Below are 20,498 nucleotides of genomic sequence, written 5' to 3'. Positions count from 1 at the left end.
CTGCCCCTTTAATTAAACAATAAAAACAAATACAACAATTAATGTTGTTTCAACACACGCACACACACATAACATTCGTTCATAATAACGCTCACATTGTCATGTCATGCTAAAAGTAAGAGATAGAAACAACAACGTCAGCTAATGAGAGCTAATTAAATTCCTAATGCACTGTATAGTTTTAGCGAAATGAGAATTAAAACAATGCTTAAACATAACAAACATCGTTATTTGAACACTTTACTCACATATTCCATTCAACCATTCACTATGATTCATATATCAGTGTAGCTTCAACGCCATTCAACAATCTTGCTCACTCGGTGCACATTGTATACAATGTGCAACTTTATGGTCTTGCTCATTGTATACAATGGGCAACAGTTTTGCTCATTGTATACAATGAGCAAAACTTGTTGCTCATTGTATACAATGTGCAAGATATGCTGCTCATTGTACATAATGCGCAAATTGTACAGAATGGATACGACATATATATAGTATCTTCACAACATTATCTGACTTTATACCAAGTTTTAAGTCACAGAAATAAAAAATAAGGGAGTTATGATGTATTTTGCGACGAGCTATCGAGCGAAAGTGAAAGCATCGCGGTTCAGCGTCCGACCATGTTCGGGCATTAAAAGGCTAAGAACGCAGGCTCAACCTCAAAATAAAGAATGCTCATGTAATTTTTTTATATATCTAGAATCTTCACAACATTATCATACTTTGTACCGAGTTTTTAGTCACAGAAAAAAAGGAAGTTATGATGCATTTTCGAAGAGCTAGCGAGCGAAAGTGCAAGCATCGGATAGCTGCGTCCGACCATCAGTGTTCGCATTGTTTTTAGAATCGCAGGCAAGACCATAAATTAAAGGCACAGTAAGCCTCCCGTAAACCATCACAGAGCTCCCCGAGCGTCTACATATAGTACAAGCATACTTCCATTTGAACGCTCACCGAACGGGAACATCCTGGCAGCTGCTTTCTGTCGAGAGGCGTGAGAAATTTTCAAAGAATTTACTTTTCGTGGACTTGGTCCTCAACAACAATGGCGCCTCGTTTTGGTTTATGAATACCGGAATTCACGCCCGGACAGTAAGCCTCCCGTAAACCATCACAGATACTGTCAGGCTTTTACACACAGTAAAAACACCCTTCCATTTGAACGCTCATGCACCAAACGGGAACATCCTAGGTGCCCTACGTAAAGAGCGAGCAATTTTTAAAGAATTAATTTTGCAGATTGTCTCGAACACTTTTTGGACCCATCCTGAACTCAGGTCAAACATGAGTTACTTCCCTTCGGGTCTCATTCTATTTATGTAAATTGGCGATAGCCGTGAATCGATGATTATCAAAATGTTTTTGGACCGTGGTGCGTTTTTGCGCTAGACCTAACTTTTAAAATCTAAATAATAAATTGACAGCTTGTTACACAAACATTCTTTAATCATAAAAGAATTCTTTTTTCATCAAGACAAGATCAGTACAATTCGAAGTTGTGAAAGTTTGAAAAAAGAAAAGCCCGGAAGCAGGGTCACGCAAGGGTCGTAGCAGACGACGGTTTATCAGTGAATATCGCCGTTCCTCTCAACAGTCAAAAGCCATCGCTAGAGTTCATGTGAACCACATCCGTTTATTTCGTGCATAAAAACGTGCTATTGTAAATAAGCTCACATCGAGTCGCATTCAAATGACTAACTGACGACTACATTGTGAACAAGGGAAACTGGATCACACGGGTTCACGATGGCTCAGGGGTAAGATAAACCACCCAAAAATAAATTCTTTGAAAATTGTTCGCTCTTTACGGAGGGCACCTAGGATGTTCTCAATCGGTGAGTAAAGGGTGTTTGTACTGTGTGTAAAAGCCTGACCGTATCTGTGATGGTTTACGGGAGGCTTACTGTGCCTTTAATATTCTTATACACTGAGGGGCGGACGAGGGGGGGGGGGGGTTCTGGGGTTTCCGGCCCCCCCCCCCCCCCCCCCAGACCAAAAAAAAAAAAATGTGTGTGTTTTTTTGGCCGGATGAGTTTCAATTTTTGGGGTCTTAATCAGTGACAAAATCTGCTGCCTGAAACTGGTAATGATCATCCTCAGAATGCACCAGATTGCACCATTTTGCATCCTTTTTTTCAAAATTTTCCGGGGGAGCATGCCCCCGGACCCCCTAGCAAGCTAGGCGCTTCGCGCCGTCGGCTCAGCGCTTTGCGCCTTCACACCCATATCTTCACAATATACTTTTTGAACCCCCCCCCCCTCCATAAAATGAACTGATCCACCCCTGTTATATATCTAGTATCTTCAGGACATCATTTGCCTTTACACCGAGTTTTAAGTCACAGAAATAAAAACTTTAGGGAGTTATGATATGCATTTTGGAAGATCTAGCGAGGAGGATGATAATGATGATGAAAATTATGATAATGATGATTATGATAATGATGATGATGATCGAAGGAATGGAGCAAAAGAGAGCGATAACTTCAAAAAGGAACATCAGCATGTACAACAACAACAACAACAACAACAACAACAACAACAACAACAACAACAACAACAACAGTCTGCGTGTGAGTGTGTGTGAGTGTTTGTGTATGTAACGTGAGTCTGTGTTTGTGTGTGTGTGTGTGTGTGTGTGTGTGTGTGTGTGTGTGTGTGTGTGTGTGTGTGTCCGGTATGTTCATGCAATATTCGTATAGATCTAGTATATCCATAACATTATCTGATTTTGTATCGACTCAAGCTGTGGAACTCACAGAATGAAATTGAAGGCACTGCATTTTTTCACAATGACCGTAGTCCGCCGCTCGTGCAAAACGCAGTGAAATTAACGAGCGTGTTTAGCGCGGTAGTGGTTGCGCTGTGCTGCATAGCACGCTTTTCTGTACCTCTCTTCGTTTTAACTTTCTAAGCGTGTTTTTAATCCAAACATATCATATCTATATGTTTTTGGAATCAGGAACCGACAAGGAATAAGACAAAATTGTTTTTAAATCGATTTCGGAAATTTTATTTTAATCATAATTTTTATCTTTTTAATTTTTAGAGCTTGTTTTTAATCCGAATAGAACATAAAAAAAAAATTTTAATCAGAAAATGATGAAGAGTAAGATTAACGTAATTTTGGATCATTTTATAAAAAGATAATTTTAATTACAATTTTTAGATTTTTAATGACCAAAGTCATTAATTAATTTTTAAGCCTCCAAGCTGAAATGCAATACCAAAGTCTAGCTTTCGTCAAAGATTGCTTGGCCAAAATTTCAATCAATTTTATTGAACAATGAGGGTGTGACAGTGCCGCCTCAACTTTTACAAAAAGCTGGATATGACGTCATCAAAGACATTTATTAAAAAAATCAAAAAAATCTGGGGATTTCATACCCAGGAACTCTCATAAAATTTCATAAAGATCGGTCCACTGAGTAGTTTACTCTGAATCGCTCCGCTTATACACACACACACACACACACACACACACACACACAAGGCACACACACACACACACACACACACATTCACAAGCACACATACACACACACACACACACACACACTGGGCACGCACACACACACACACACACACACACACACACACTGCACACACACACACACACACACACACACTGACACACACGCACACACAAACACTCTCACACCATAGCAGTATCATGGGTCGCGTTTGATTGGCTGACGTGACTCACACTGACGCAGACTGTTGTTGTTGTTGTTGTTGTTGTTGTTGTACATGCTGATGTTCATTTTTCTAGTTATCGCTTCCTTTTGCTCCATTCATTCGAGTATCATCATCATCACCATCACTGATTATCATCATCATCATTATCAAAATCATCATTAATATCATAATTTTCATCATGGAGTCATTACATGATCATCCTCCTCGCTAGAGTCTTCCAAAATGCATCATAACTCCCTTATTTTTTATTTCTCTGACTTAAAACTCGATGTAAAGGCAGACGATGTCCTGAAACTACTAGATATATAAGAATATTAAACAACCGTACTTTAATTTATGGTCGTGTCTGCGATTCTAAAAACAATGCGAACATGGTCGGACGCAGCTATCCGATGCTTGCACTTTCGCTCGCTATCTCTTCGAAAATGCATCATAACTTCCTTTTTTTAAATTTCTGTGACTTAAAACTCGATACAAAGTATGATAATGTTGTGAAGATTCTAGATATATAAAAATATTACGTGAGCATTCTTTATTTTGAGGTTGAGCCTGCGTTCTTAGATCAATGCGAACATGGTCGGACGCTGAACCGCGATGCTTTCACTTTCGCTCGATAGCTCGTCACAAAATACATCTTAACTCCCTTTTTTCTGTGACTTAAAACTTGGTATAAAGTCAGATAATGTTGTGAAGATACTATATATAAAAATTTAAAAAAGTACATGTACATGCTTTAGTTTGGTAGCGCAAGGTAGTGCAAGGCCGCGTGGGTCCGCGTGCGGTCGCGTAGTATTTAGTCAGACCGGGTAAGTGCGAGTGACTTCCGATACACATGGTGGCCCGCGGGACGCCAGTGTCGAGAAACCAAGCGAAGGGAAAGAAGCTTTGTGAGTCATCTTTGGTCATCTCTTTATCTCGTTAAGCGTAAGGAAACATTTTCGACACCGTGCACTTGAAGAATCGGCCATCACTCACACACACACGTACACACACATATACACAGACACAGTGACACGCACACGACGCGACCCTTACGGGAGAATACGTACGAATGTCACATAGTTTTTACTTGCTTGGTGCGTCTATGTTTCATGAACAGTACTCTTGATTTTGGTATCGTTGTGTTCCTAAGACTTTGCACTTTCCTTTGGTATAAGGCTCACTGTGTTCAAACACGTGATGATCACCCGATGATCGCGATGATAATGAATAAAGTAATTAGTTTTGTCCCGAATAAGATTAAGATGCATCTATCTATCTATATATATATACGACTAGTGTCTGTGTGTCTGTGTATCTGTCTGTGTATCTGTCTGTGCGCGATGCACGGCCAAAGTTCTCGATGGATCTGCTTCAAATTTGGTGGGCATATTCAGGTAGACCCAGGACACGACACAACCTGGTCGATATTTCAACACGTGCTCTCAGCGCGCAGCGCGGAACCGATTTTGGTTCCACCTCAGCTACCCGGGCCCCCATACCGACACACCATAGCCGCTACACCACATCACAACGCCAAAGTTCTCGGTGGATCTTTTTCAAATTTGGACACCGTATTCAGCTACACCCCGGACACAATATCATCGATGAGATATTTCAACACGTGCTCTCAGCGCGCAGCGCTGAACTCATTTTCGTTTTTGTGTTCATTTCACCATTATAAGTAACTCTTCCTTATCTTCTCCAGTGTTTGGCGTTTATCTCCCTTCCTTCGTGTGGCTTTCCCGTTCAGTTCTAAGTTACTATTACTATTTTTAGAATGTCACTGCGCTGTCCACTGCGCTGTCCACAACGCTTCCCTTGCACCCGTAAGTTGTTCTTACTGTCAAAGTGAAAAGGTCGAATCAATTTATAGCCACGCGAAAAATACACTCTCACCTATCTCTATATATTTATAGATACAGATATGCATCTATATATATATATACGACTAGTGTCTGTGTGTCTGTCTGTGTGTCTGTCTGTGTATCTGTCTGTGTGTCTGTGCGCGATGCACGGCCAAAGTTCTCGATGGATCTGCTTCAAATTTGGTGGGCATATTCAAGTAGACCCGGGACACGACACAACCTGGTCGATATTTCAACACGTGCTCTCAGCGCGCAGCGCGGAACCGATTTTGGTTCCACCTCAGCTATTTTGGTTCCACCTCAGCTTACCCGGGCCCCCATACCGACACACCATAGCCGCTACACCACATCACAACGCCAAAGTTCTCGGTGGATCTTTTTCAAATTTGGACACCGTATTCAGCTACACCCCGGACACAATATCATCGATGAGATATTTCAACACGTGCTCTCAGCGCGCAGCGCTGAACTCATTTCCGTTTTTGTGTTCATTTCACCATTATAAGTAACTCTTCCTTATCTTCTCCAGTGTTTGGCGTTTATCTCCCTTCCTTCGTGTGGCTTTCCCGTTCAGTTGTAAGTTACTACACTGCGCTGTCCACTGCGCTGAGCGTCTTCGGATATTCCCGGCGTTCTGTTACTGTTACCTATTTTTAGAAGGTCAACGCAGTGTACAGAACGTAAATTGGACCCGTAAATTATCCTCACTGTAAAAGTGCAAAGGTCGAATCAATTTATAGCCACGCGAAAAATACACTGTCATCTATCTCTCTATAGATACGGCTTCTCTGTGTGTGTGTGTGTGTGTGTGTAAGTGTGTGTGTCTCTATGTAAGCAACACCTGTGCATTCTTCAGTTCTGTTTGTGATGTGGTCTGGCGGCTTTTGTGTAATTTTATGTACTGGCCTTCCTTTGAGAAGCCATAACTTGCTCAGTCCTGTTTGAGTGGAGTTCGCCTCCAAAGGTGATTAACACGGTTACATTCGTCGACAAGGATGGGACTCAATATGGTCAGGAATGGCATTATGGCCACTGAATCATTTTCGTGCTGTTCCCATTCCACGAATCTGGGAGGGACCTAAGCTTGGCGGGTCCATAGTTCGGACCCGGCGAAGCCGGCGTACGGCTCTAAGTACTTCTTCCTGGCGAAGCCGGCTACCCGGCGAAGCGGGTATTCATTCTAGTATATATATATATACGGCTTCTCTGTGTGTATGTGTGTTTGTGTGTGTGTGTGGGCAAAAGCCTGTGTATTGTAGAGTTCTGTTTGTGATGTGGTCTAGCGGCTTTTGTCTGTCTGTATGTTCTGGCATGTGAGAAGCCACAGCAGATAATATAGGGCCAAGAAATAAGCTCTAAAATTCTCAATCCCGTTTGACAGGACTTCGCCTTCAAAGGTGATTGTGGTGAACCGCCATGCTGTCTGTCTCTGTCTCGCGCCGTTCACCCCAAATTCCCGTTTCTGAGTAACTATTTTTAGAATGTCACTGCGCTGTCCAGAACGCTTCCCTTGCACCCGTAAGTTGTTCTTACTGTCAAAGTGAAAAGGTCGAATCAATTTATAGCCACGCGAAAAATACACTCTCACCTATCTCTATATATTTATAGATATAGATATACATATATATATATATACGGCTTCTCTGTGTGTGTGTTTGTGTGTGTGTGTGTGGGCAAAAACCTGTGGATTGTAGAGTTCTGTTTGTGATGGGGTCTAGCGGCTTTTGTCTGTCTGTATGTTCTGGCATTTGAGAAGCCACAACAGATAATATAGGGCTAAGAAATAAGCTCTAAAATTCTCAATCCCGTTTGACAGGACTTCGCCTGCAGAGGTGATTGTGATGAACCGCCACGCTGTCTGTCTCTGTCTCGCGATTCACCCCGGCGAAGCCGGGTATTCCTCTAGTAAACTTATAAAGCGACTAATACTGGAACCTGACAGTGAGGAGGGTATCACCGCAACTGTTGGTCTACATCCTTAAGTTATGTACCTGTCTACATATTATGATATATATGTCATATATGTTTAGTTATAATTATCTGCAAGTACAACTGCAAGAGGAAGTAGATATTTTGGAAAATATGAAAATTGAAATGCAAATGGCATCTGTAATTAATATTTTGTTGATATCTTCTTCCTCGAGCAGATAATCAAAACCTAACATAACTAGACGAGTACATAAGGATGTAGACCAACTGTTGCAATAGTTAATACCCACCTCACTGCCAGATTCTAATTAGTCGCTGTATCAGGGTATGTTCGTGTTACCTTAATCAAAACACACACACACACAAAATAATTACTTCATTCTACCGTGTTTGATCCAGTTATACACAGTGAGCCTTATATCAAAGGAAAGTGCAGAATCTGAGAAACACAATGGTACCACTCCCCCCGCAGGTTAGGGGGAAGAATTTACCGGATGCCCCCCAGCATGTCGTAAGAGGCGACTAACGGATTCTGTTTCTCCTTTTACCCTTGTTAAGTGTTTCTTGTATAGAATATTAGAATATAGTCAATGTTTGTAAAGATTTTAGTCCAGCAGTATGTAAGAAATGTTAAATCCTTTGTACTGGAAACTTGCATTCTCCCAGTAAGGTAATATATTGTACTACATTGCAAGCCCCTGGATCAAATTTTTGATTAGTGCTTTTGTGAACAAGAAACAATTGCAAGGCCCTATCCCATCTCCCCCCTTTCCCCGTCGCGATATAACCTTCGTGGTTGAAAACGACGTTAAACACCAAATAAAGAAAAGAACGGTACCACTATCAAAAGTATCTAGGTCAAGAAACAAAAATGCATGAACTGATGAAGTAATTGAAAACTGTGAGTTTTGTACGTATTAGTTGACTTAAAAGTTAACCTCCACCTTAAGCTGAGACAGATATATTTATTGAGGGGCAGGGAGAATGAGAGACAAGAGAGGGAATGAGTAAGTACGTGAGAGAGAAATCACAGACACACACTCAAAAAAGGAAAAGAGTTATAGAAAAAAAAAGGGGGGGGGGGAGACAAATTGGCAATTAAGATCACACATACATATATATTATCTTTCTCTCTCTCTCTCTCTCTCTCTCTCTCTCTCTCTCTCTCTCTCTCTCTCTCTCTGATTTTATGAATAACCACATATGTATGCTCTTCATGCCTCATCTTCATTATCATCATCATCATCATCATCATCGTCATTTGTATTATCACGTGCTGAAGTTTCCGACCTCCTTTTGTTCGTTAACTTTTTAATTTTTATTTTTTTAATTATATAATTGTGTGTCTATGCGTCCCAAGGACAGATTGTAAGAAAAGGCGTAGCCTTAAATCTTAATCCTTGTTAAATAAAGTTCAATTCAATTCAATTCTCTCTCACTCTCAGATAAACAGACACACACACTCACACATTTACCTGTCATAAAAAACAGCATGAAACAGAGAAAAGAGTGAGAGAAGAATATGACAGAGAAGGAAACAGAGAGAGAGAGAGATCACACACACATGCCAGTCAGTTGCCAGGAGAGAACGAACGAACGAACTTGAGAGAGAATGATGACATCACCTGTTTGCCCATGTATTAAAATGGTTCATATGGGCCATCGATGACGCTAAGCGTCTCCATCCACCTTCAACAGCTTTAGGTAGCATTGAATTAAAACTATTTTGATTGGTCGTCACTCCCTTCGTCAAATTTATTATGATTTATGTCACCAGATTGGTACGAATTGTAATACAGTTTCACCCCAAACCGTAGCCTGAGTTAGGTACAGTGGTACTCCCCATGTAAGACCTCCCAAAATCTGACAAATTTAGGTCTTAAAAGGGGGGGGGGGTCTTACATGGGGGGTGAGGTCAGGTCAGAAAAAGACAGTGAGAGAGAAAAAATCAGTGACAAAGAGAAAGAGAGAAATACCTTCAGGGTCCGTCGAAGTTGTGGCATAATTACAGTTGTGGTTTGGTGAATTAATTTGATAATCTAATTCAATAAAAAGCAAGAGGTATGTATTTTTTTCTATTTTTTTTTTTACTTTAATTGTATCCTCTACATGTATTTAAAAAAATATTTGGGAGTCAAAAGAGTTTATGTTCATATGGGTGTCAGTATTTGGAAGAGGACTATACACCTGTCACATTTTACACTGGTTTGAAGAAAGATTTCATGGAAGTCTGAGAAGCTTGACACTTTCTCTTCAAGTGGTCTCCCATCGATTGACCACGTTTTCTTGGTCGCTAACGATCGATTGAATCTGAGTTTTTCCTACCTCAAACGACCGCGCGATCGAAATTGCCGTTTCGCCCTTACGGCTCCGTTTCACCACTTCCATCCTCTGTTCCAGAGTCAAAATTTTCCTCTTCTTTCCGCGCGATTGAGCGTTTGAAGTTGAAGGAGAGTTCGAAGCCATGGTCGAAGAAGAAGATCGTTGATGCTCGCGCGTGTGTTTGTTGATTTTTCGAAAGGAAGTGGACAAAGAAAAGGGCATGTTGGGATCGTAAAATTGTGAACGCCGGACATGCGCAATCGAGACCTAAACGCGTCGTCTGTTATATTTCCGGCCGAGTGATTTTTGCGATCTTTTTTCAGAGATTCAAGCAAAACGTTACGATTTTTTGTTAGGTTTTGATTTGAAAATGTCGTCACAAGGTCGCAAATTGTAACAACTAGTCGGTCGCAAATCGGGTTCTGGGGGGAGTCGGCCATGGGGGGTGATTTATATAGCAAAACTAATCCGTCAGCAAGAATGAGGTCTGAGAAGGGAGAGGGTCTCTGATGGGGGGGTCGTTCGTCGGGAGTACCACTGTAACAGAAAATGCTTTCTCAATCTTGGCGAGAACGTCATTAGCGCACATTGGATACCTATACAGCTGGGTTGATAATGGTTATATTTAAGCATGGGAATTTTCAGATCCTGTTCGACAGCCACAATTACATACAATAGATGATGTTCTGTAATAACTGGCTTTTTATGGGCTGTGAAAGAGTGAATACTTTTACTTTTACTTTCCCACGTGACATTGTAGGCTAGTCACTAGCAGAGGGGGGTGTCTGAAACATTTCGACAAGGAACATGTGCAGAAAACTTGCCTCACTATAATGCAATAAGCAAGAGTATTTGTGACCCTCCACCACGAAATGAGTCGCATGTCACCTTTACATGATTTTTATATTTTTTACATATTCCTAAAGAGTTTTTTATGCTCTATCCAGTGGTGAAAACCGTTTTAGAAAAGAGCGAAAACTGTTTGAGTTATAAGCCTGTGACTAAGGTGACCCTCACACTGTTACCAGACACTTTCCGGACTTATATTAAGCCTAGCGCAGAACCGCGTGAGGTGACATGCGACTCATTTCGTGGTGGAGGGTCACAATTACTCTTTCACAACCCATACAAACCCGACATAGTTAATGTATTTTCTAAATTCCCTTACTTGCAATAATACATTATGCATTCTTTCCCTCAGAATCGTGAAAACAACCACAGAGTGAGGCTCTAAAAACATCATGCCTCCAGCACGAGGTCGAGGCGGAGGGGCCCGGGGGGGACAACAGATGACACGTACACAGGCCAGAACATTAAAGCGTGCAGCAGCTGCTACTCCCGAGAAAAATAAGACGTCAGAAGATGCAGAAAAAGCCACAGAAACTATCAGCACAGAGAAGGAGATTGATGGAAGTGGTCAGGATGTTCAAATGCAGGTTTCAGACGAACCTGAGGAGCCAGGAAATGAAGCTGAACGGGAACATTCTGCAGACAATGTAGCTGCTGAAATGGAGAGTACGGCACTAGAAGTAGAAGCGGATGGTACACAGAGTCGGTCTGAATTGGAGGAAGGCGAGTGTAGCTCCATGGAGGAGGATGGCGACAACCCGACGTCTTTCACGGAACAGATTATCATTAATGATGATGACGTCATTGTTGACAACGCTGAACGGAAGGAGCCAGACGATGTGATTATCATTGACGATGACAGCAATGCCGAAGAACCCGCAAGCAAAACAAAGAAAAAGGATAAAACGCCAAGTGGGTTTATTTTCTTTTATCATTATGAGTTCCAGAACCTGTATGGCATAAAATGTAACAGTTAGATGTGGGTGAGTCCCCCGTGAGACTGAGAGAGAGAAAGAGCGTTGGAGTGTTTTTGTGTGTTACTTTAAAAGGATTGAGAATGAACCTAAGATAGTAAGAAAGCCACTGTTTTGAGGTTAGCTTCTTAATCCGTTTATGTTTTTTAACCACGTAGACCTCATTACAAGCTTAATTTGCTTAGTCTATGACTGAATGTTTGAGTCTTACAAGCAATAATATTGCCACCATTTTTGGAATCACAAAGCTTTTGTGTTGCCAGAAACCACCACAACAACATGTATTTGTAAACTTGGTGTGGACTATGGGATTGCATTTTAGCTTCGAAGCTTTAGAATTAATTAGTTAATTTGTTCATTAATGTAGTGATTAAAATCAAGTGTGCACGACTGGCACAGACTTTGTCGAAACAGCCCAACCCATCTCGGTTTCGCTTTAGTGCAAGTTTAGTAGTCTTGGTGATGCCAGGTTTTGGTTTGCAGTATCGCCCTTTTAGTTTCATGCGGACAGATTGACTAAGAGTATTTATTTTGTTTTAAGCGACTTGTTTCACATCTTTAAATTTAATGTTTTCCTTTCTTTGTCAACTCCAGTGTGGCGGGTGCGAGTGTGTCCAGTGCCGTTCGACGACTTTTGCCACATGGACGACCACTTTCAGAAGATGATGCGGCAGTGTCAGAGTTTTGAGTTCCGCATGTCCAAACTACTGCTGCACCAGAGTGTGAAGGACGTTAACAAAATGTTACACTTTCAGTCGAAAAGCGACCATCCGTGGCAACCGGGAGCTTTGCCACACAAGGACATTATCACATCTGGGTAAGCCTTTTGTAGTCGTAACACCCAGCTTGAAGGCAAACTGAATGGAACCCTCTAACCTTGTTGCTCCTTTTAAGTGCCCACATGGGATAAACTATAAAGCGATGATGATATGACTATAAGCCTTACTGTTCAAAGTACAAGCAAGAGAAAAAAACGAAACAACTGTTTCTTCTTCTTCTTCGTTCATGAGCTGAAAGTCCCCCACGTACAATGGCACATTTATGTTTATTTGCATGACCGTTTTTACCCAGCCATTTAGGCAGCCATATGCTAACTTCAGAGAAAAACAACTGTTTATAGACTTTCTGCGTCTGCAACAGGGATGTTGCCAGAAATTCATACCTATAGGACAAATGTCCTGAGGTCTTCGGCATCAATAGGACATTTGACTGCTTTCAGACATTTTAATAGAACATTATAATTTTGTGCAAAACACAAAATCATGTGCACACACACATATCAGTATATGCACCTACATTGTGTGCGTATACTGTTTTATTACTTTTGTTTCAAACAGAACACACACAAAAAAGAAACTTGAAAGTCACCAAAAACCCCAGCACTCTTACTTTTATTGGCACACAAACTGCATGATTTCCTGACAGAGCTTTTTCTTGACAGATTCAAGAAAAGAGTTTGCCTATATAGATGGTCTCTTTGTTGTCAAATTCTAACCAACTAGAACTAAACAGGGTCAGCCATGAATTAAAACACCGTTAGTGTGAATTTCCTGCTGTACCGACACCATCTTCAAGTGACGAAACTTTACTTTCCGTGGTTGTGGAGGTTTCAGCGGCGACACTGTCATTGGCACTGTCATTTTCTTGAATAATGCTATAGCTAGCCGTATTTTCCCATGTTCTTGGCTCTAATGTAGCACACGATGCCGTTGAAACGCCGAACGTGTTCAGTGTTTGCTGTTCTTTGGCAGGCTTTAGTTTTATTCGGTGGCATAATTCAGTGCCGTGCGCTTCATCTCCAACTGAAAGCAAATTAAAGCAGACGCGAGCCTCGGTGAGTTAGAGTTGTCTCCCGTACTCCTAACTTTAGTGTGCTGTAGACGGGTGTACGCAAACGGCTCATACGGTATGATACCGCAAACGGTTCGGAAAACGCAAGATCTGCACTGCACAACTTCAGTGCACCAGTATGCGAGAGCGCTCATCACTTTTTGAAGATTTCTATCACAAAAGAAAAATTATCAAATAATGCACAGTCCGAAGAAATAGAGTTCTTATCGGACAAGGACCGCGTTCAGTTGAAAACGATAGGACATCTGACCGTCATGCGGGGATGTGAATCGGACAGTTGAGCCTTTTAATCGGTCTATGTTCGATGTCTGACGCCTAACAACATCCCTGCTATAAATTAGATGACACCAGTTAATGCATTTCTCCTTTGGTGAAGTTTGAGTACAGCTGAAGCCCCTTCTAAATATCAGAGAAAACCAGGTCTTAGTGAAGGAAGGAGTCTTAAAATGTAGGTAAATTTACAGAGGCTATACAGAAAAAAATCTGAGCAAGAAAGGTCTTCGGGGGGAGGGGGGGGGGGGGGTGAGGGAGTCTTAAATCGGGAGATCTTAAGAATGAGAAATGGGTTCTACTATAGTATTTCTTTGTTTTCAGCATGGTGGAAATGAAGGTGGAGGATGCGTCTTTGGTGGAGTTGGTTCATTCTGCTCGCAGGGCCAAATTCTCGCAGCTACACACTATGCGCTTTGAGCTGAAACGACTGTCCGAAGAAGAGGCCCTGATGACAGATGAGCAGGAAGATACAGAACATGCGGATAACGGTGGGCAGGCTGAGGAAAACACCAAAACGCTGATCAAGAATTCATCTTCACAGGACCCCTCTGCTGCTCAGGAGCTGTTAGGTATTGTGCATTCAGACATCTGGGATAGATTAACCTTCGCCAGCCCGGGTTATCGACTACACACGGAAGACATCGTGGGGCCATGCGGACCCATGCTTCTCAAAGATGCACGCTTTTCCTTCTTTGAGAAACATGGGTCCGCACCGCCCCACGATGTTTGTAGTCTAAATTTGACTTTTTTTTAAAATTTTTATTGCTTCTCGCTGAAATGTTTGGACATAAAAGCTTTTTAGGTGCCTGAGGCATTCTTAAAAGCTCATTAAAAAATTCCAACTAGTTTAAGAGATATTTGTAATTAAACACCCTTCTGGGTCCACACGGACCCACAACCACCGGCGAAGGTTAAAGATACATTCTTGGAGCATTTTTTTTTCCTGGATTTTCTGATCATTTTCTGTAAACCTAAGAAGTGCTTTCAGATCAGATGTGCCTCCTAAACGAAATGAAAATATGCTTCTTTTTTTTTTTAATATCTCTTTTCAAAATTTGGTGGATGTTGAGTATGTCAGGCTAGTGATGCAGGTGGGAAGGAGGTTGGGGTTGTGCAAGTTTGAATATGTGAAATATTCTTTTGGTTGAAAATGAATAACACAATGGATTGATACAGAATAAGAATAAGAATACTTTATTATCTCATCAGGGTTCCCACAGGTCATGGAAAACCTGGAAAGTCATGGAATTTGATTTTTAATTTTCCAGGCCTGGAAAGTCATGGAATTCCAATTCAAGTCATGGAAAGTCATGGAATTTAACAAAAATAAGAAAGAAAAAAAAATTAACCTTTGAAATGACAGGACCAGCAAACATTACCGATAATCTGACTGCGTAGCAAATGCTTGACTTGCTTGTCGAAGAGACACTGCGTAGAAACTGACTCAAATTCAGTGCAAAGCAAGCCAGTGTCAAAACTGGCAGTGACAAGACGTAAAAAGTTTGCGTGTTCGGAAATGGCGACCTGTGGATCTAGTCATGGAAAATGTTATTGAGGCTCATGGAAAGTCATGGAAAAGTCATGGAATTTTGTTTCTAAAAACCAGTGGGCACCCTGTCTCATAGAGAAATTCATGCGTGGTACATAACAATAATACAAACAAGACATTGATTTTACATAAAACATATAGCATATAACAGGGCAGGTTATAGAAACACCTCCCACATACCTCTCTGGACATTCCTTGCATTGTTCTTACGCATTCAAACATGAACACATCCATGTCTCACATGAGGAGTTCTCTTGAACATTATTTTATGAAGCTGGAACAGCTTCTTTTTTTTTGGGGGGGGGGGGGGGTCATAGGTAGTGGAATCTTCCTTTTAAAACCTACAAAACCCTGAGAAAATCAGGTCTTATAATGGTGGTTAACGTACAGATGTTATGAAGAGAATATAATCTTCTTCTTCTTCTTCTTCTTCTTCTTCTTCTTCTTCTTCTTCTTCTTCTTCTTCTTCTTCTGCGTTCGTGGGCTGAAACTCCTACGTACACTCGTGTTTTTTGCACGAGTGGACTTTTTACGTGTATGACCGTTTTTTACCCCGCCATTTAGGCAGCCATACACCGTTTTCGGAGGAAGCATGCTGGGTATTTTCGTGTTTCTATAACCCACCGAACTCTGACATGGATTACAGGATCTTTTTCGTGCGCACTTGGTCTTGTGCTTGCGTGTACACACGGGGGGTGTTCAGACACCGAGGAGAGTCGGCACACAAAGTTGACTCTGAGAAATAAATCTCTCGCCGAACGTGGGGAAAAACTCACGCTGACAGCGGCCAACTGGATACAAATCCAGCGCGCTACCGACTGAGCTACATCCCCGCCCAGAATATAATAGAAAACAGGGTCTTGAAAATGTGTTATTGGGGATTTGGGGTCCTCTAAAGGGAATGGTTGAGGGAGGGGCGGGGGTAACCAAGGCGAGTCGTGTGCAAGCATTTGCTTTTCTTGTTGTGCATGGCACTGACATTAGCTCCCTGAGAAAGTCACTATTGTGGTGAAGATGAGGACAGTGATATGATAACAGCGATTGAGCAATTTTTGTTTAAAAGTGATATGTAGTTAGATTGCTTGTAATAACATACACATTTTTCTTGCCACAGTAAACTTTGCTGTCAGACCGGACAACAGCAGTACTGGTGGTAATGCTGTGCGCAGTGATTCAGGTAATGGTTGGAATCGTGCTAAGAATAATTTGATGAAGTTGTGTTTTGGGGATTAATGTATGTGCGTTGTATGGGGGGTGGGGGGGTTGTTGGTGGAAATTGTAGCGTGAAGTAGAGGTAACTCTTTTACATGTATGTGTATTTAGGTGTGTGTGTGAGGGGGGGGGGGTGATGTCAGTTCTTGTTGTGCGTGTGTGTGTTCAGCCTCACACATGTGTGGGTTTTCTTTATTTGTGTGTCTAACGTCGTTTTCAACCACGAAGGTTATATCGCGACGAGGGAAAGGGGGGAGATGGGATAGGGGAAAGGGGGGAGATGGGATAGAGCCACTTGTTAAGTGTGTCTTGTTCACAAAAGCACTAATCAAAAAATTGCTCCAGGGGCTTGCAACGTAGTACTATATATGACCTTACTGGGAGAATGCAAGTTTCCAGTACAAAGGACTAAACATTTCTTACATACTGCTTGACTAAAATCTTTACAAACATTGACTATATTCTATACAAGAACCACTTAACAAGGGTAAAAGGAGAAACAGAATCCGTTAGTCACCTCTTACGACATGCGGGGTGCAGAGAAATAAGGATGTGGAAAAGAAGACTTTTGGTAAGTGAAATAAAGGTGATGGATCCAGTCAGGTAGAAATAAGACAACAAGAAAAGAATTGGAAAACTGCAGGGAATAGTAGGGAGAGTTTTCTTGGAAGGAAATACAGGTGGAAGGACTGGTAAGGCAGAAATAAGACAAAAGAAGAGAAGTAAAGGGGTGGGGTAGCTCTGTTTAAACGCTCCCGCCGCGTGAAGGCGACCCCATGTGTGGGTGATACAGTGACTGAGTGAGTGAGTGATAAACAAAAGGATTAACTCATCCTGGATTCTTATCGTCTTGGTTGATAGCATTGCCTGTGTTGCAGGGACACAGAAGGAAAGTAAGGCCCAAAAAAAAATAGGTCTGTTTACGGTAACATAGGCCAAAAATATAGGGTCGGTAGGTCGGGATTTTTTTATTTTTTTATTTTTTCTTCCAAAAAACCATATTTTTACGTTATTTTGCTTTTGCTTTTTTTTCCCCAAATGCCAAAAAAAAGTCTAGGGTCGCGCGAAAAAAATAGGGTCGGTCGGGTTACCGTAAACAGACTTTTTTTTTTTTTTTGGCCTGAGGAGTTTTTGTGCTTGCATGTGTGTGTGTGGGTGTATTCAGGCTCACACGTGTGGGTGATACAGTGAGTGAGTGAGAGACAAAAGGATTAACAACTCATCCTGGATTCTTATCGTCTTGGTTAACAGCATTGTCTGTGTGCTTTGCAGGGACACAGGAGGAAAGTAAGGAGGACAGCTACCTGTTTGTGAGGAAAGTTCCAGACCAAGTGCCAGACAATGTTCTGAAGGCCGTCTTTCTGACAGACATGGTGGACAGACAGAGAGGGGAGAACAGCACTGGGTAACTGCAACTTTCTGTCAGTTTGTTTTGGCTTGTCTGTTTTTGATCATACAGAGGTACAGTTGGACCTGCGATGTGAGGCCCCTCTGATGAGAGGACACCTCCCCATAGGGGACACCTGCTGCATTCCCTTTGTCTATTATATTGACTAAAAATAATCAAATGTATATTTGTCATGGCAGGTACTTGCAAGGTGTGAAGCCTGAATTCAGGCGTTTTGACTGGTGTGTTAGCTCTTTCTTATTTGTACAGCTTAATTGCAGTGCGAATGGTTATTCAGAAAAAGGTATTTGACAAAAGCTTTTGTCAAATATTATAACGTTATCAATTACTTAAACATTTTTTAACCCAGATTTGAAAGTGAAACTTACTGCACACTTTCAGGGTTCAGTGAATTTCAGACTTGGTTCAAGTGTGGTAGTAGACCCACATCAAATTTGAAGGTTACGGGGAAGTTGAGTGGGAGATAATGAATGGAAATTTTAGAGTTTTTTAATTTTGAAGCTGAAAGTTTAGAATTTGGCTAGTTTAAAGCTTGTTGTGAGCCTTACTTGTTGCAAGTTTGCTTGACCTTTAACTTCTATCAAGGTCACATTGATGGCAATAGATGAACACCGGAAATAACTCTGTTCGCTTGTATGGGTTGTGAAAGAGTGACTGTTCTTGCTTTTGTTGAGGCAAACTTTCTACACGTGTTCCTTGTCTGCATGTTTCCGACACACTTCTCGCTAGTGACTCGCCTTTGATGTTATGTCAGAAAGTTTGTCTGAAAGCAAGAGTATTCACCGGCACGGTTGGCCTTGTGGTAAGGCGTCCGCCCCGTGATCGGGAGGTCATGGGTTTGAACCCCGGCCGGGTCATACCTAAGACTTTAAAATTGGCAATCTAGTGGCTGCTCCGCCTGGTGTCTGGCATTATGGGGTTAGTGCTAGGACTGGTTGGTCCGGTGTCAGAATAATGTGACTGGGTGAGACAGGAAGCCTGTGCTGTGACTTCTGTCTTGTGTGTGGCGCACGTTATATGTCAAAGTAGCACCGCCCTGATATGGCCCTTCGTGGTCGGCTGGGCGTTAAGCAAACAAACAAACAAATAAGCAAACTCTTTCACAACCTTTGTTATTTTTTTAACAGTGTCTATTACTAGTATTAGCAGCTACTCCCTACCATTGCGAGGGGGAGTTGACTGAACATTTGCTTATCTCTTTTTTTCTTCTTCTTTTTTCAGCACAGCAACTTTTGATTTGGGCTGTCCAGTGGTAGCTGAGAAAAGCTTGTGGCATTATGTCGCAGTTCTCGTAAACCTTGAAGTCTTGGAACTCGCCACGAGTACATCCCAAGGAACAGGTATTATGATCGTTTCAGAAATGCATGATGAATTTAGAGAGATCGGGAGAGAGAGAGATTTTCAAAGGGGAAGAACTGTTTTTGTTGTTTTTTACACAGGTGCATGTTACCTGCTATTCCGACTTGGTCGTGTGACAGACGTTTTTTTCCACACGAGATTACGTTGATTGTCTAACGAAGCCGTCAGGCTGAGTTAGACATCAGCTAATCGAGTGTGGAAGAAAATTCTGTCACATGACCCAAGTCGGAATAGCATTTATGTCTCACAGCTTCAACAGAGGAGAGAACAAACACGTGTTGTGTACTCAAGCTTGACAAACCTAAACACAGCAGCAGCCATTGTGGAGAGATCTACTTTTTGACGGAAGTGACCGAAGAACTGTGAATGACGTCTCGGTATATGTGAATGACGTCACAGTCATCGTCACAGTCTGTATCTTTTGAAGCATCGCATTCTTCATGACGTCTTTCTGTGTCTGCATCCGCGAAATGTTTGTTCATTCCGGAATCTGTCATCTATGTTCAGAACTCTGTCCTTATAGTGTCAGACTAACAGGCCTCCTGAGCGAGCCACTTTCCAAGGGAAGCTAAATTCGCGTATGGAAACAGTACTGTCGTCTGGGATGCCGTTTTCAGTATTCTCAGCGTTGAAGAATTTGTAAAGAGAAGAAACAATAACAGCAGGAGAAATAAAAGTCGTGTGTGCATTTTGTGGCTTTTGGAGGGACAATTTTGAGTTTGAATCCGTTCTTGCCATGCTCCTAAAGCAGGGCCTCACATCCATGAGAGGTAGCATAGGACAAATGTCCTGGCCAATGTAAAAGTGATAGGACATTTGTCCTGAACAAAAACAAATCAATAGGACATTTTTTTCCCGTAACAAAACGTAAATATAATTAAACTTGACTAGTTTCTTGGCACGAGGGTAAAAGAACAAAAATACTTTTCTTGGCAAAAAGGTAACAGAAAATATAAAATAAATTACATCGAGTCAGTGCAGTGTTTCTGTCTCTAAACTTCAACTACTGTGCTGGTTCCTTTCTTTTGCTGAAGAGCATTCGCTTCCTCGTGGATGTCCACTTTTCAACAACCTTCACCACCCACTGTGACTTGTGAATGTCATCCTTTGGCCCCTCCAGGTACACACGCATCAAGCTTGAGACGAAGTTACGCGTGGGGGTGAGGGAGGGGGTAGTGTCTTTCTTCGGCTCCGATGTTTGACTATCGCGATCGACA

The 20,498-nt window shown here is 41.8% G+C and overlaps 1 protein-coding gene across 1 annotated transcript in view; it reads left to right on the top strand.

Annotated features, from left to right (window-relative positions):
- The first annotated feature begins 4,518 nt into the window (after positions 1-4,518).
- Positions 4,519-20,498, top strand: part of LOC138980593 (titin homolog) — a 32,075-nt gene continuing 16,095 nt past the window's right edge. The window contains exons 1-7 of the mRNA XM_070353496.1: positions 4,519-4,595; positions 11,008-11,567; positions 12,224-12,446; positions 14,075-14,322; positions 16,417-16,479; positions 17,787-17,919; positions 19,144-19,262. Of these exons, the coding sequence (XP_070209597.1) occupies positions 11,048-11,567; positions 12,224-12,446; positions 14,075-14,322; positions 16,417-16,479; positions 17,787-17,919; positions 19,144-19,262 (1,306 nt within the window). The 5' untranslated portion in view covers positions 4,519-4,595; positions 11,008-11,047. The remainder of the gene's footprint in view (positions 4,596-11,007; positions 11,568-12,223; positions 12,447-14,074; positions 14,323-16,416; positions 16,480-17,786; positions 17,920-19,143; positions 19,263-20,498) is intronic.

Source organism: Littorina saxatilis, linkage group LG11, assembly GCF_037325665.1.
Source record: "Littorina saxatilis isolate snail1 linkage group LG11, US_GU_Lsax_2.0, whole genome shotgun sequence".
Taxonomy (NCBI): Eukaryota; Metazoa; Mollusca; class Gastropoda; order Littorinimorpha; family Littorinidae; genus Littorina; species Littorina saxatilis.
The sequence above is the reverse complement of the archived record's forward strand: the minus strand, read 5'-3'. Positions and strand labels throughout refer to the sequence as shown.